Source organism: Leptosomus discolor, chromosome 2 (assembly GCF_034619465.1).
Source record: "Leptosomus discolor isolate bLepDis1 chromosome 2, bLepDis1.hap2, whole genome shotgun sequence".
In the NCBI taxonomy this organism is placed as follows: Eukaryota; Metazoa; Chordata; class Aves; order Leptosomiformes; family Leptosomidae; genus Leptosomus; species Leptosomus discolor.
Genome location: NC_141392.1, coordinates 40,052,312 through 40,067,616, shown reverse-complemented (window position 1 = coordinate 40,067,616; position 15,305 = coordinate 40,052,312). Strand labels below are relative to the sequence as shown.

Here is a 15,305-nt window from a genome sequence, read left to right as displayed (position 1 = left end):
ACAAGTTTCTTACAATACTTGCAAGAAAACACCAGGAAAATCGTATTTCTAGAAAGTCTAATGGAGCAGTGGGAAAGATTGCCTGAGCAGACAGTAGTGTCTCCTTCATTGGAGATTTCCAAGAACAGGATAGACCAGCATTTCTCAGAAACAGCCCAGATACAGATGATAATGATAGCGATCCAAGCAGGAAGACGAACTAAGTGATCTCTTGAAATTCATTCAATCTTTTTTTTTTAATTTATTTTTTTAATTTCTGTTACCCATGGGAGGTACAGAACCACTTTGTGCCTCAACTCCACACCAGTGAAAGAGAAGTATCAGGGGCCAAATTAAACAAATCAATGAAAATTACTTGCATTGAGCTTGGCTGTCTCAAACTGGTTAATCACTTGGGGTTTGCAACTCATACAATTTATCATCTGTGCCTGCTTTATCACCAAAAGCAGATATTTGCCAATCATAGTGTGGAGAAAATCAGCTATTGTTGTCATGACTGAATGCTCTTAAATGCATTTAAAGCTTTACAGACTAGTTAGACGTAATGTATATTTAAAATTCCTGAAACCAGCAAAAGATCAGATTGAGGAAGGAGAGAAAGATGGTAGAACAGTGACACTGTGCAAGTTAGTTTAAATAAAGAATCTTATCAAATCCACTGACTACTTGTTCACATCTGTCCAAATATAACTTATGCCATATGTCCTACTATATAAGTCAGCTTGGAGGCAGGACACTTCCCTAAGCAGCAATTCACTTCCTGAGTCTGCTCTATCTTCTGGAGAATGGGGGGGGGTGGGGGGGGTGGGGGGGTGGTGAGGGAATGATACATTACAGAAAAATCTGAGGAAAAAAAAAAAAATAAACTTCTTAAAGCCTCTGGGAAATAAAAATGCTTTCTCTATTCTAACGGTATTGTTAGCTGAATTTTTTGTCTTCTCATGTATTAGGAAGAGTAATCACAGAGATGCTGTTCTTACCAGAAGCTGCTTTTGAGGAAACCAGACGCCTCAGTTTTACTTCACCTTTTCAGCTTGCCAAAGTGGTAAATATTTTCTTGCTGGTCACCCCAGTGACCATTCTCCCACCATGGAAACACAGCTTATGGTTGCAGCCTCTCAGGTCAGACTCCCAGCTACGGCCAGTCAATCCCTCTACCATTTACAAGTAACGAAGGGCTTTGGTGCTACCCTGAGCAGCAGGCAGGGGAGGGGAAACCCAGCCCTGCCCAGCCACTGTGCTTCCCAGCGAAATGTTTCCCAACGGGAGCTTTCAGCTGGTAGTGTTGGATAAAAATATCGGCATCAAAATCCCGTTTCAGATACCAGAAGCCTCCTTATGGCTCTAAGAGTTTAATTTTCATTTAAACATCAATAAATAGCGGCATAAGGGTTTAAGATGAATTATGTAAGCCCTTTAGCCATAGCCATTACATTCTGCCACAAAAATGAGCTGCTGTTCTCACTTTGTTTTATGGGCTCACTGTAGCCTGTTGTTATTGTAGCTGCCAAATAAAAACCAGCAAACCATGCAAATGAAAATATAATCTTTTATGCTTTCGTAGTCTTAGGATAAACCAGCATGTGCAGTTTTAGAGGAAGGGTTTTTTTTGCAGTCCGTAGTGTTATGGCCCTGTCCTGGGAGCACCTGTGAGTGGAGAGCAGCAGTGGCTTCCTGGTGGAGACCCCTCGATCAGTTGCTCTCCCATCTCCAACTGCAGCACTGTCACAAGCTCACTGGCAAGGAAACACACAATAGTGTCCTGAAGGTATGAAGAAGGGGTGGCTTATGGGTCCTTTCATAAAACTGGAAAGTCTCCTTGCTTTAAAAAATAATAGATTTTCCACCTCTAACTTCTTTCAAGCATCCTCATTCCCTGACAGGAGCACATATCTCATGATTTGCTCCGAGCCATGTGTTTCCTGAGGGTCTGTCACCCAGCAAACGTGCCAAGAGAGAAAGCCACACAAAGTAACCATGACAGGGAACAGCAGCTGAAGCTTGAGTGGTAAAACCATATGACTCCACACAGAAATACCTGGGACAAAATGTGCACCAGTACATGGAGAGGGAGAAAAAGAAAAGCCAAGAGGGAACCATGTCAGGGACAGGGTCTTATTCATGCGACGTAAGAAACAGGACTGAAAGCATGAGTTAATGCGCTTTCAGGCTAATTACAGCAGAGCACAGCAACTATATTAATGGCAGAATATTGAGAACAGAAGCATGTGGGCTAACACGTAACTTTTAGTCCATAACTTTTCTGCCCAGAATTGAGACTCAAAGATTGTCTTCTTTACCTTTGCAATGTCTTGTCTTTCTTTTGTCTGTCTTGGTTTATTTTCGTAGTCATATTCACTGGTGATAACATTTTATATTTTGTGCTTCCTAGTGGGAGCTATGCTGGATGCTGACACCCACTCTTGTGCAGAGATTTTTGCATATTTTTTTTTCTCTTCCACCCGTTTTACACAAGATGGTAACATATGGCCTTGGGTGATTAAATGATTTAGTGAATGAACTGAGCAGAAAGAGCAGGCTGATTGGAAGAAGACAGCTTCTGTTTAGGCATAAATGTCTTTGTAATCTGTAATGATAGGAAAGAAATTACAGAAAAAGCATAAGACAATTTAATTGGGTTTTGGTTAAATAATGTATTTTTCAGGTCGGCTTTAAATATAGTGAAATAATAGCATAGTGGCTATTACTTACTTTGTTTCTACAGCATATCCTTGCAGAAGGGGCACCCCCCAAATGTACACAGATGCGTACACCCACACACAGCATATAAAGAGAGAAAAATTAAGCAAACAGTTTTGTAAAACTAAGTTAGCTTGTTAACTTCTGAACAAGGCAATCCTACGGAACTCGGTGTTGGCCCCCACACTAGTTGAAAAGGCTTCACATCTTCAAGCTTTCTCAGAATCACTCCGACTAGAACACCTGGTCACACCTACGCAACCTCAGCAGGAACTGCAGAAGGTTTTGTGGAAGGAAGATATCTAGATACCTTCTGAGCAGTCCCACCCACTGTACCTCTGCCACTGGAGGGGCCCAGGGCACCAATTAACAGCCACTGCCACTCTCTTCCTTTCAGTGCATTGTGATTTGTGTCTCTTGTCTTTCTGACCTCTAGGTTTTGTATTTGTTATACACGTTTGGGGAAACACGTGTGTTCTCACAAGCACGCGGTGGCACATGGCGTAGGTCTGTCCTGGACTAAGCATGTTCATGGTTGTGGGAGACTGGATGCCAGCAGCCAGGTGCTCCTAGCCTAGAAATTTGAAGCCCATTCCTTTGTATCCAAAAAAAGCCATTTTTTGAGAGAAAACATGTCTATTCTGGTTCCAGTGACAGTGTGCATATCATTAATACTCAACAAAGAAACCCAACTGAATACGAGTTCACTTCTCCACCCATGAGACCAACTCCATTCTTTATGATCAAATTTTTATGCAAAGCCTTGAAATTGTTTTGGGACATCACAAAGAAGTCACTGATCTCGGTAATTAACCCCGTGTGAAGCAGAAGCTGTAGCTTAAAGCTAGACAAAACTATGCTCCAGAAAAGGACAGCTGGACCTAAAGAAAGTGTATCAGTGGTGCCTGTCCTCAGCTTGCAGCGTGAATGCTAGCAGCCACCTCGGTGATAAATCTTGGTGCATGGCATTCCTTCTCCTTTACGTGACAGTATTTGAGAGGAGAGAGAAATTTTTGGCCCACATGCTAAGAGAAGCTCTTAGCTGGGCACATCCTGGTGGCTTACCCAGCATGGCTAGGGCTGGTAAGAATTACCGATCCAGTCAGACTCTGGCAGAATAAGATGCACATTCAGCCAATTCATGCAAAGGCTGTATTATATTATCTTGGCACTTCCTCAGCACTGGTTACCCAGAGAGAAAACTCAGTTCCACGGTGACATCAGCTGAACCTCAAGTGTGATGGCAGCTCCAGAAACTACTGAACTTTTAATTTTTCTGAAAACCAGACTGCCATTCATTAAGTTTCACTACAATGAAAAAAAAATCAATAATAATAATAATACTAAAATCAGGAATGCCATAATCATAAGTCCTAATTTTTACTTCTCTGGAATACATAACCCTGGAGATACTTGCTGCTGTACCTCCAGTCCTATTAGTCAAAGCATTCTGGGAGAGCTTTAATTTACCAAGGGGGTACTCACTTTCCATTGTCCTAGCAATGAAAACAGTAGTCACGCATATGGGTCATGGTATCTGGTCCAAAATAACCTGTAGAGCATAAGCCTGGGATATTTGGCTATAGATAAGCAGTTTTCATTGTTGATTTCTCTTTTTTCCATGGAGAACAAAATGACCGGTATGTATGGTAATTAGTACAGCACTATTCTATAATTTGAAGAAAATGTAGGAAATTGTGTTACAGCATGTATAAGAAAGAAGTATTAAGGGCTAAAATTGCAGCTGGTTCCACGGTATAGCTGTGTTGTGGTAACATCTAAATCTATGGCTCTGAACCCAGATACCGCACAGGTACCTTTGCCCTTTGTCAGCTCAGGCTCTTCTGCTGGATTGTCCTCGAGAAGAGTTTCCAAGGGCATATAGCACTGTTCTGCTCCAGAAACAAATGCAACAAACACAATTCGGGGCTTGCAGGCAAAGCTGGCGTCTGCAGAGCAGCTCGCTACATATTAATCAATCTTGAGCAGCAACAAACAATACTGAGAGATCTGCCACAAAAAAAGTCTTAGAAAAGACACCAGGAAACCTCCATGTTCCCAGATCAGAGGCGAGCGGGGAGGCTCTACCAGAGCTGCAGGCGCTCCTGTAGCACCACGCTGCAATGTCAGCATTGGTTATGAGCCAAAGGCCTTCAGGATTGCTTGTTGCCTGGAGGATATAAATGAAAGTCAGCAGGTGCAAAGGTGCAAGAAGTGCAAAATTGCATCATGTCTTTCCAAACTATGTTTGTGCAGTAAATGAGACTCATTTCTTTCCACACTATATCAAGAACATTTTTATTTTCTTTGGCTTATGAATATTCTTAGTTCAATTTTCATGTGTGTTCTCTACAGTGCCTTGGGATGCCAGGGGTGATTTATAAATATATGTAGAGACCAGGTGTACTGCCAGATGTTTATGTCCCTTTACAACAAGGCTTCACCATCCCTTCCAATGGAATGCCCCTCATATTACTTTTTCTAATAGAGGATCAACTGGGCTACAGGGTATTTGTGAGGTTTCCCTGTGTAGGATTTTTTCCTTCATTCACTTTTCCACCATCTTGTTCCTACATTTAAAACAATGTTAAATTTTTAAACCTCTCTAAGTAGTCTCTTAAAAAATTACAGTTCCTTTCACATAAAAAAAAAAAATTGCAGACAAATGTCAACAGCTCCAGGTTTAAATCAATGAAGTTTGACTCACCGCCAAAAAAAGATTTTTAATCTTAAGGTGTTATCTAAACTTTTTCAGCTTCACTCCATCTCCTATTTAGAAACAGTAAAAAAATGGGGGGTTTATAATGTATAAAGGGTAGTTGCAGATCATTCTCTTAAATATAACTGTAGTAAGGAATACCCTGTAGCCCCGAGGGCAAACCTGTCTGAAGAGGCAAAAAGGAAAAAGTGATATGCCCAAGGTCATATAGTCAAACTATAGAACAGAAAAGAAAATACAACCTGACTTAGTTAGGAGTCAACACTGTAAATACTAGGTGAGAAGCAGTAAGATTTTTCTCAGGACACCTGAAAACATAAGGAGGTAAGTTCATGGGTATAGGGAGGGAATAATAAGTGAATAGAATGTATAAACAGTAATGTCCCATGAAATTTTATTTTAAGATTATTTTTAAATTCCAGGTCCTATAAAAGTCTGTAAGGACCTGAAAAAGTCCATTTGCTAATAAACAGCAAATAAATTCTTTGAATTTTTTTACATTAAGCAGCCTCATTTTTTTCACAGAGTTTTTGTATCATGAGAATGACTAAGCTGCCTCCCTCAGTAAAGCTGCACTTGTATAAGTATTTGCAAGCTGAGGTCTCACTAACCGACCCCAAGCAGTTGGTGGGATGGCTTATACCAGGAAGCATGAGGCAGGACGCAGTTTAGAGATTTAGGACAACACAGTTAATGTAATCATTTCAGGCACACATTCACTGACAGTTCAAATATATATGTAACTGCATAAGGTATTTGTATGTTTTGGATTAAAAAAAAAGTTCAGAACTATTTTCAACAGTATTTCCTATTAAAATACTTCTAACATTTATTTTTGCAACTAGCAGTTCAGTAGTTATAGGGAAGATGTTCAAGAAATGGCAGGCAGCAGGGAACAGAGTACTGATTTTTCTCAGATGAAATGATTATTAGCACTGAGGAGACAATCAGGAAACATGAAGAGTCAGCATCTTAGCTACTATATCTTGAAGACAAGGACAAAACCCCATCCAGTTACAGGTATAATGCAATATGGAACATGATGCCAATCGGAAAAAAAACTCTTAAAGATGGAATTGTATCTGTGTATAAGATGGACTGAAACACTCTGAAGTTAATAATTAAAGAATCCCACACCGAGAAGTGTTTTCTTTTGTACATATGTATATTTTATATTTTTTTACATATACGTATGTAATGCTTGAAGCATATGGACACCTAGATGCTAGCTGCTGTGTGATATACACAGCAGTGCTGTCAAATAAATTAGGCACAGCTAGAATTCTGTATGTTTCTTTGTAACGGTTTCATATACTGAAGGAGACTAAGTACGTGCCTTCAGCTTTTATATCTACTCAATCAACTTTGGTTACTAATACACAACTGAGATCTTTTGCTTCAAACTCCAAGTCTCCATTGGTGAACCTTGTTTTCTTCAAAATACTTCTCTGTGTTAACTGTCTACCTGAAACCGAAGGGGAGGCAGGGAAATACGCAATTCCTTGGATTTGCCTTTTCCTAAGGAAGACCTTCACTCTTCAAATCTGGCCTCCGCTGCCCTATCCTAACCCACTATTAAGCTGTGGTATGCTCCAAAGCCGTTGACCTCAATCCTCCTATGAACACTCCCTCCTCCCCGAGGTCCAGAGAGCTCCTTTTCTCCTCAGGCACTGTGCTTCTCACCACTGCCCAGGAGCGGGCAGGCCCAGGCAGCGGTGCACATCCCAAACGACGCGGACCTGCTGGCGCTGCTCGTTGTAACCTGCCCTGCCGCGGCAGGAAGCACAAAGATTACCGACAGAAATGCAACACCAGAGGTGGAAACTCTAGCCCAGGGCAGTGCAATTCATTAAAAGAGAGGACCCAAAGCATACTCTCATCGCACTCATGTTACAAATTCACAACCGGCCTGTGCCAACCGAGGACAGAGGCTAGGACATAAACTACAGAGTTACAAAGTTAAGTATTTATGAGGTGTCCCAGCCAAACTGGGCACACCCAAGGGAATTATCTTTAGGGGTTTTATAAAGGATATGATACGAAGCACCTAATTATCCATTAATGCATATTTCTAATTAACCAATCATAGATGTTGTACAGCAAAGCAACTCTACATATGTCTTGCAGCAGCAGCATCCATCAGCATCCTCATGGCTTATCTGTTAATCCAGATGTTTGTTGTCAAGCTTCTGCAGTTATCAGGCATCAGCAACTTGAGTTTCTCTTGGACATGGATCCCTCAGTAAATTTCGTGAAGTTTCTTCATCTTAGTCGATGCCTTGTTCTTCTTAGTAGGGGCAGGTGACGGGTCTTGGGTCTCAATAACGCAGCAATTAGATGCCAACAATGTTCTTGGCTCCTAATGGCTGCGCGGTCCCAGTAATTGCCATCACACTCTGCACCCTGAGCAGCCCAGCGGTAGCACAGGGAGCAACGCCCAGCCGGCGGGCAGCCGGCGGCTGCCGGAAAACTCCTTGCGAGGCGACAAAAGACGGGGCTGGGCAGTTTACCTCAGGGGAGGCTGGGCGGTTTACCTCAGGGCGGGCAGGCCAGACGGGCCACCGCCGGCGGCTGCCATGGCCTCTCCGGCCAGGCTGGGCACACTTGCACGCAAACCTACCACCTACGGCCCAGTCCGGCACAGGCGGCCCGACACGAGTGCAGGGGCACACGGGAGGCGGCGGGCCTCAACCCTCGGGCACGGCAGCCCGGCACAGCCCCCCGGAGCATGGCCAAGGCCAACCCCCGCCTGGACCGCACCTGCCGCCCGGCCGCCGTCCCGCCATGCACCGCGCCGCGCCGCGCCGCGCCGCGCCGCGCCGCGCCGCGCCGCGCCGCGCCGCGCCGCGCCGCGCCGCGCCGCGCCGCGCCGCGCCGCGCCGCGCCGCGCCGCGCCGCGCCGCGCCGCGCCGCGCCGCGCCACCCCCCCCCCCCGGCCCCAGCCCCGGCCCCAGCCCCGGCAATCCGCGTGAGGCCGCGGCCCGCGCGCGCCCTCAGGAGCAAAGCTCCGCCCCCATAGGCCCCGCCCCCTCATCCATCGCCCCACCCTCGGCCCCGCCCCCTCCCCGGCCTCGACAGGGCCCCGCCCCCTTCCGCCTCGGCTCCTCGCCGGGTCACTCCCCCTGCCCCGCCGCGGGCCGCGATTGGCGGCGCCGCCGGCCTTCCCGGGCCGCCCTTCTCCACTCAGCGCCCGCCGCGGCCCGTCACTCATCGGCGGGGCGCCGCGCCGGTTGGCGGCGGCGGCGGCGCGGGCGGGCCGGGCTGTCAGTCAGGGAGCGGAGTCCGAAGTGGGGAGCGGGGAGGGGGCGAACATCTGTCTGCCGCAGCCCGGGCCCGGCTGTGCCGCTGCCGCCGCCGCCGTGCGTGCGCCCGTCCGTGCTGCGTGCGCCCGGCGCCCCCGCCCTCCCGCTCTCCCTCCCCCCGGCCCCCGCCCCTCCCCCGCGCCCGGCCCCGGGCTCCGCGCCGTCTCCGGCCGTCGGTGCCATGGGGAGCCGCTAAGCGCGGGGCCCGCTTCTCTCCGCCGGCTGCCCCGCTCGCTCCTCAGCTGCCGGCAGGGGGGAGGCCGGGGGGGCGGCGGCCAGCGGGCGTGGGGGGCGGGCGGGGGGAGGGCGGGAGGGGGGCGAGACGCGTTCCCGGAGCGGCAAGTGAGCGAAGAGGAGCCGGCGGGCGGCGGCGGCGGGAGCGCGGGGACTTCGGGCCGCCGCGGAGTGTGAGTCCCGCTGCCCCCATCCCCACACACCCGCCGGGCCGGGGCTGGGGCCGGTGCAGCCCCGCGGGGCGGGCGGAGTTGGCGGCGGGTCCGGCGGGGGGTGGGCGCAGCCGGGCGGAGAGGCGGGGGGCGGGGGCAGCCCTCCCCGGGCGGCGGGACCGACCGCCCCGGCGCCGCTCCCGGTTACTTTTCTTTTGTTGCCGCCGTGACCCGGGGGCGGCTTTTCCTGCGCGCCGGGCAGCTGCTTCCTTCCCCGCGGGGTGGCCGCCGGCGTGCCCGGCCACGGCCCCGGGCAGGGGCGGGCGCGGCGCTCCCCGGTGGGACCAGGCCCCCGCGCAGCGAGGGGCGGCCAGCCCCGGCCTGGGGCGCGGGGGGGCAGCCTGGGCGAAAAGTTGCCGCCGCCCGGCAGGGATGGGGCAGCCGGGCCCGCAGGGAACTTGCTGCGCGCCGCCGGCCAGCGGTGCCGCGCCTCCCCTCACGGCCCGGCCCGGCCCGGCCCGGCCCGGCCCAGGGGGCGGCAGGCTCGTCCCCCGCCCGGCAGCGGGCAGGTGAAGCGCCCGAGTTGGTAGAGGCGAGCGGGGCGTGAGTGTCGCCGGGAGGAGGCCGGCGGGGGCCGCTCCCGGCGGTGCGAGGGGCACGTCGCCCGGCCACGCCGACCGCCGCTCCCCTCCCCGCCGAGCGGCTGGCGGGGGGCAGCGGGGCTGCGGGAGCCGGCGGGGCTGGGGCCCGTGTCCCGGTGCTCCAGCAGTCGGGTAAAGGACAGCCCGAGCCCCCGCAAGGGAAGAGCGGTTTATGAGGAGGGCTGAAGGCTGGCAATAGTGTCCCGGCCAGCTTAACTGCTTTGCTGCTGTAAATGAGCTGGAGCCCCAGCGCTCGGTGTCACTTAGGCTGTGTAAGCGTTGAAACGGAAAGGACCGGCGGGGAAGCGGGGAGCTGCGAGTTGAGTCAATAGGTTCGGTTAATTTCTTCTTTTAACTGAACCTCTGGGCTCGGTAAAACCGAACCGGTCTGGGTTTCTCGGGTAACCCCGTGGCTGGGGTGTGCTGTCAGTACATAAAGCGGTCCTCTAACTTAAGCCAGAAGTGTTGCTATGCTGCAAATGCAGTAGAACCCCATATGTTTAGGATTTTCTTTTTTTTTTTTCTCCCTGTTAGAAAGTTTGAAAAAAAGAGACTTTGAAGTATTTTGTTTATACTAACAGAAGAGAAAAGTTCTCCTAAGAAAAAGCTGGTGGCAGGAGTGTAGAGGAGTAGCATATGGCATTAAAAGGAGCACAGCTGGAGGTAGCATTTCCATCTGAACATGATGTCAGAGCAGCTGACAGCCTGCCATCCCTCAGCCTTTTATTCTAACACACAGACAGGGAGTTAGTGTGTGCAGATCTGTGTGTGGAGAAGGTATCTCATTCCTCTCTAACATCATCTCCACTTTGCATCTGTCTCTCCTAGTCTGCTTTTTTTCCACCGATCTAACAGACCTGGAGCCAGCAAGACTCAGAGGAAAGGACTTAATCAGGTTTATGTGTACTAAAGGTAGGAGTAGCAATAGATTAGATACAGCATATTTCTGTTTTGGTGTGTTGTTTATTGAATTTTAGAAAAAAAATCACATTACTTTTCTAACCAAGTTTAGAGGCAATTTGTGAAATTGAGTATTAAGTAGATAAGTGGACTTGGTCAAAAGGCTTGGGCTGCAGTTGGAGAGTATCAGTTCTTTGGCACATTGTTACCATTAACTTTAATGCATATTGTGAGAATGTCTTGATTTGGAAGAAGGAGAGAGCAAGTTCATTCTTCATTTCTGAGACCAAAACTGCAATGGATTTAGTGGCAACCCTAAAGAGAGTTCTACTTTATGTTCTTGTATTGCATCTTTTCAATGACTTTATGGGGGGTTTAGTGAAATACACAAAAGTGTGCTTTTATTTTTTTTTAAAAAAAGAGGACTGTTTTGGCTAAAATGTGTTTGTGGGTGAGTCTTCCATTAAACTTCATGGTTAAATATCCAGCAGCTCAGAACCGTAGTAGCATACAGCTGTAGTGCTTCTGAAAGATAGAAATCAGTTATGTGTTTAAAAACTTCTGTAGCTGGGAGAATGGCTTGACTGGTTTCGTCTTTTTCTTTCTCACATGTAGTATTTGAAATCTTTTATTTCAGCATAACAATAATTATTTGAAGGAGTTTTTGTATTTGCGACTAATTTAGAACTTGTAGATTTGAGCTGCCTGAATTGGCCAGACAGCTGTAATCGCACTCCTCTATTCTTAATCTCTTTATCTGGGCAGCAGCTGCCATATGGCCACAGTCAGCTGGATCAGATGTTTATAAGCTTCCTTCTTCGTCCCTCTCTGTCCTTTCAGCCTCCTAATTTGATCACAGCTACCTTGTGAGCTGCCCTCCAATCTTTATTTTTAGCCCTCTTAAGGATTAGGATTGATGTTGGCTGTGGGGCACTTAAAGTGATTGTATTGTAAATCTTCGTGCTTTACTCTAGCAATGGTATTTTAGAGCATATAGTAGGGGTTGTGTTGTAAGTTTTAGTACATCTTGGTTTGCAAGGGATGAGGATTTTTCAATAATATCTGGCAGCCTAGAGAGCCACGATCTGCTTAGATGGTTTGGGATAGCATTGCTATCAATCACAGAAGAATAGATTAAGACAGGTTTTTAAGAGATTTTACTTTCCACTTGAGTTTTGACTTCTCTGCTTCTTTTTTAAGTTTATTTTTTTCTTTATCATCAAGGAAGGTGAATAAAAAAATACTTGGGTAAGGGCAGTACTCAGGATACGGATTTTTAAATATGCACACATGCTCCTGTTGAATGACTTTTTTTTTTTTTTTTTTTTTTTAAGTTGGGTACTGCAAACTCTGCCTGGTGTGGGAGGGGAGGGAAATTTCTGTCCTGCATAGGGGAAGCGGTGCTCATTGGTGTTTTGGTGGTTAGTTTCTTTTGTAAATTCTCCACGTTAGCAAAAAAATGTTCATATTCTATTGTACAGTATGGAGAAGGTTTAAAACCGGAAACTGTGCTTACTACAAGAAGAAAACCATGGGAACTAAATTTCTAAAAACTTTGATTTTGCTGTTGATATAAACTGACACCCGTGAATGATTTTTCTACTTTATGAATGTTAAGACCTTCAGATTTGGGTATATTAGCATTTCTTCATGTGCGAACCTCTCCTCTTACTAGAATTTGACTTTAAAAAGAAGATTGATGATCTGATTTTTTTTTTTTCTTTCCCCTCTGTGATCTCTTAAACTTAGTGTTAAAAAAAATTTCTTGTTTTTGTTTTTGTTTTTTTGTTTTTTTGTTTTTTGGGTCTGCCCTCCTAGGAACACAATCTGGAGGAAGTTCCCTAAAAAAGTAACTGTTAAACAGATTTTATGAACAGCAGCGATACTTAAAAAAAATTACAAATGTACCTATGTGCTTATTAGAACGGCTTATTTACCAGGGAAAGGAAATCTTAACTTCAGTTGTTGATTGGGGAAAGAGTTGCCATTGTACACGCGTGTTAAATAATTTCTGCGTGGTGTAAGTACCAGAATTCTGGCAATATAAATACGAGGTTTTTGGAGTGGAGTAACTTGGATTCGTAAGCTCTGTGATTCTGACCTACATTTAATTGTTAAAAATCTCGTTGCTTATAGGTTATGAAGACAGCATGGAGTTTCCTGACCACAGTAGACATTTGCTACAGTGTCTGAGTGAGCAGAGACATCAGGGTTTTCTTTGTGATTGCACTGTTCTGGTAGGAGATGCCCAGTTCCGAGCGCACAGAGCTGTACTGGCTTCATGCAGCATGTATTTCCACCTCTTTTACAAGGACCAGCTGGACAAAAGGGACATTGTTCATCTGAACAGCGACATTGTTACAGCCCCAGCTTTCGCTCTCCTGCTTGAATTCATGTACGAAGGAAAGCTCCAGTTCAAAGACTTGCCCATTGAAGACGTGCTAGCAGCTGCCAGTTATCTCCACATGTATGACATTGTCAAAGTCTGCAAAAAGAAGCTGAAAGAGAAAGCAACCACGGAGGCAGACAGTACAAAAAAGGAGGAAGACGCCTCAAGTTGTTCAGACAAAGTGGAGAGCCTCTCCGACGGCAGCAGCCACATGCCAGGAGACTTGCCCAGCGATGAAGACGACGGAGAAGATGAAAAATTGAACATCCTGCCTAGCAAAAGGGACTTGGCGGCTGAGCCTGGGAACATGTGGATGAGATTGCCCTCAGACTCAGCAGGCATTCCCCAGACTGGCGGAGAGGCAGAGACGCACGCAGCAGCAGCTGGAAAAACAGTAGCCAGCCCCTGCAGCTCAACAGAGTCTTTGTCCCAGAGGTCTGTCACCTCCGTGAGGGATTCAGCAGATGTTGACTGCGTGCTGGACCTGTCTGTCAAGTCCAGCCTTTCAGGAGTTGAAAATTTGAACAGTTCTTATTTCTCTTCGCAGGACATGCTTAGAAGCAGCCTGGTTCAGGTGAAGGTGGAGAAAGAGGCTTCCTGTGATGAGAGTGATGTTGGCACTAATGACTATGATATGGAACATAGCACTGTGAAAGAAAGTGTGAGCACTAATAACAGGGTACAGTATGAGCCGGCCCACCTGGCTCCAATGAGGGAAGATTCGGTCTTGAGGGAGCTAGACAGAGAAGACAAGGCAAGCGATGATGAAATGATAACTCCAGAGAACGAGAGAGTCCAGGTGGAAGGAAACATGGACAGCAGCTTGCTCCCTTACGTGTCAAACATACTTAGCCCTGCTGGCCAAATTTTCATGTGTCCTCTCTGCAACAAGGTCTTTCCTAGTCCCCACATCCTGCAGATCCATTTAAGCACGCACTTTCGAGAGCAGGACGGGATCCGCAGCAAGCCTGCTACCGATGTCAATGTCCCAACCTGCTCATTGTGTGGTAAGACTTTTTCTTGCATGTACACCTTGAAACGTCATGAGAGGACTCATTCAGGTGAAAAGCCCTACACTTGCACCCAGTGTGGGAAGAGCTTCCAGTACTCCCACAACCTGAGCCGCCACGCAGTGGTTCACACGCGGGAGAAGCCTCATGCTTGTAAGTGGTGTGAACGCAGGTTCACACAGTCCGGAGACCTTTACAGACACATTCGGAAGTTTCACTGTGAGTTGGTGAACTCATTGTCTGTCAAAAGCGAAGCACTGAGCTTACCTACTGTCAGAGACTGGACCTTAGAAGATAGCTCACAAGAACTTTGGAAATAAAATTTTTATATATATAAATAATATATATATAAATCTATATAGTTGTGGTACAGTCTAAAAGCAATCTTGTTTCCTTGAACTGAAAGTTTGGCTATTAGCTTGTTTTTGCACTTTAAGGCAGCATGAGCATTTCACTAATTTAGCACTCTGATAAAAATGAACTGTAGAGGTAATCCGACAAAGTGACAAATTACGGAGCGTATTCTTTCCCCCTTTTCGGAATAGAAGCCAGCGGATACTTTACTTCTAAGGAATCTGCAATTCAAAAAATTTGGACGTGGCTTTATTCTCCCCAAAACACTGCGTTCTTTTAAGCTCTCAATCATTTTCCTCTTAAAATCTGAATGTAGAAATCCTCTCCCAATTTTGTCAGTTCCTTTACATTTCTATAATTGCATGAGTCCTTTCTAGCTGTTGGAAACCTGAATGCTTTTAGACCCAAATGGAAAATTTCTGAAATGCTGGATTATCTATTTTTAAACAAGCAGTTGACTTAAAACTTATTATGGCAACTTCTGGATTTCTGACAGTTCCCACTGGAAAAAAAACAAACAAACAAACAACACAAAAACATAAAACAAAAACCCTGAGAGTACACTGGGATCACTGGGACTCTGTCTTACGTGAAGGTTTGCTTGGGATGAAAAAGGATATTGCAGCTTCAGCAGTGATGAACTGTGTGTTTAAAAAATGTGAATTACTGTTATTGTATACTGTAATTGATTACATGGGCCGGGGGGAGGTATCAAAGAACTTGGCAGGTTGTGTTGATGCTCTTAGTTGAGTCTTGAAAAGTAAATATTAACGCTACAGAAATGCATGATTTTCAGTATATTTTTGTCTTTGTTTGCATTGTATAACTTTAACGAGTGAGTTGAAAATTATTTAATTTCCTTAGGAAAAAAAAAAAATGACACTGCTGAAAATGCCGGTGTTAC

At 46.7% G+C, this 15,305-nt stretch overlaps 1 protein-coding gene across 1 annotated transcript; it reads left to right on the top strand.

The window, feature by feature from the left end:
- Positions 1-10,647: 10,647 nt before the first annotated feature.
- ZBTB18 (zinc finger and BTB domain containing 18) lies at positions 10,648-14,367 on the top strand. The gene is made up of 2 exons (XM_009953354.2): positions 10,648-10,660; positions 12,785-14,367. Exons 1-2 carry the CDS (start codon positions 10,648-10,650, stop codon positions 14,365-14,367), a joined length of 1,596 nt encoding a protein of 531 aa, XP_009951656.1.
- The last annotated feature ends 938 nt before the right edge of the window (positions 14,368-15,305 follow it).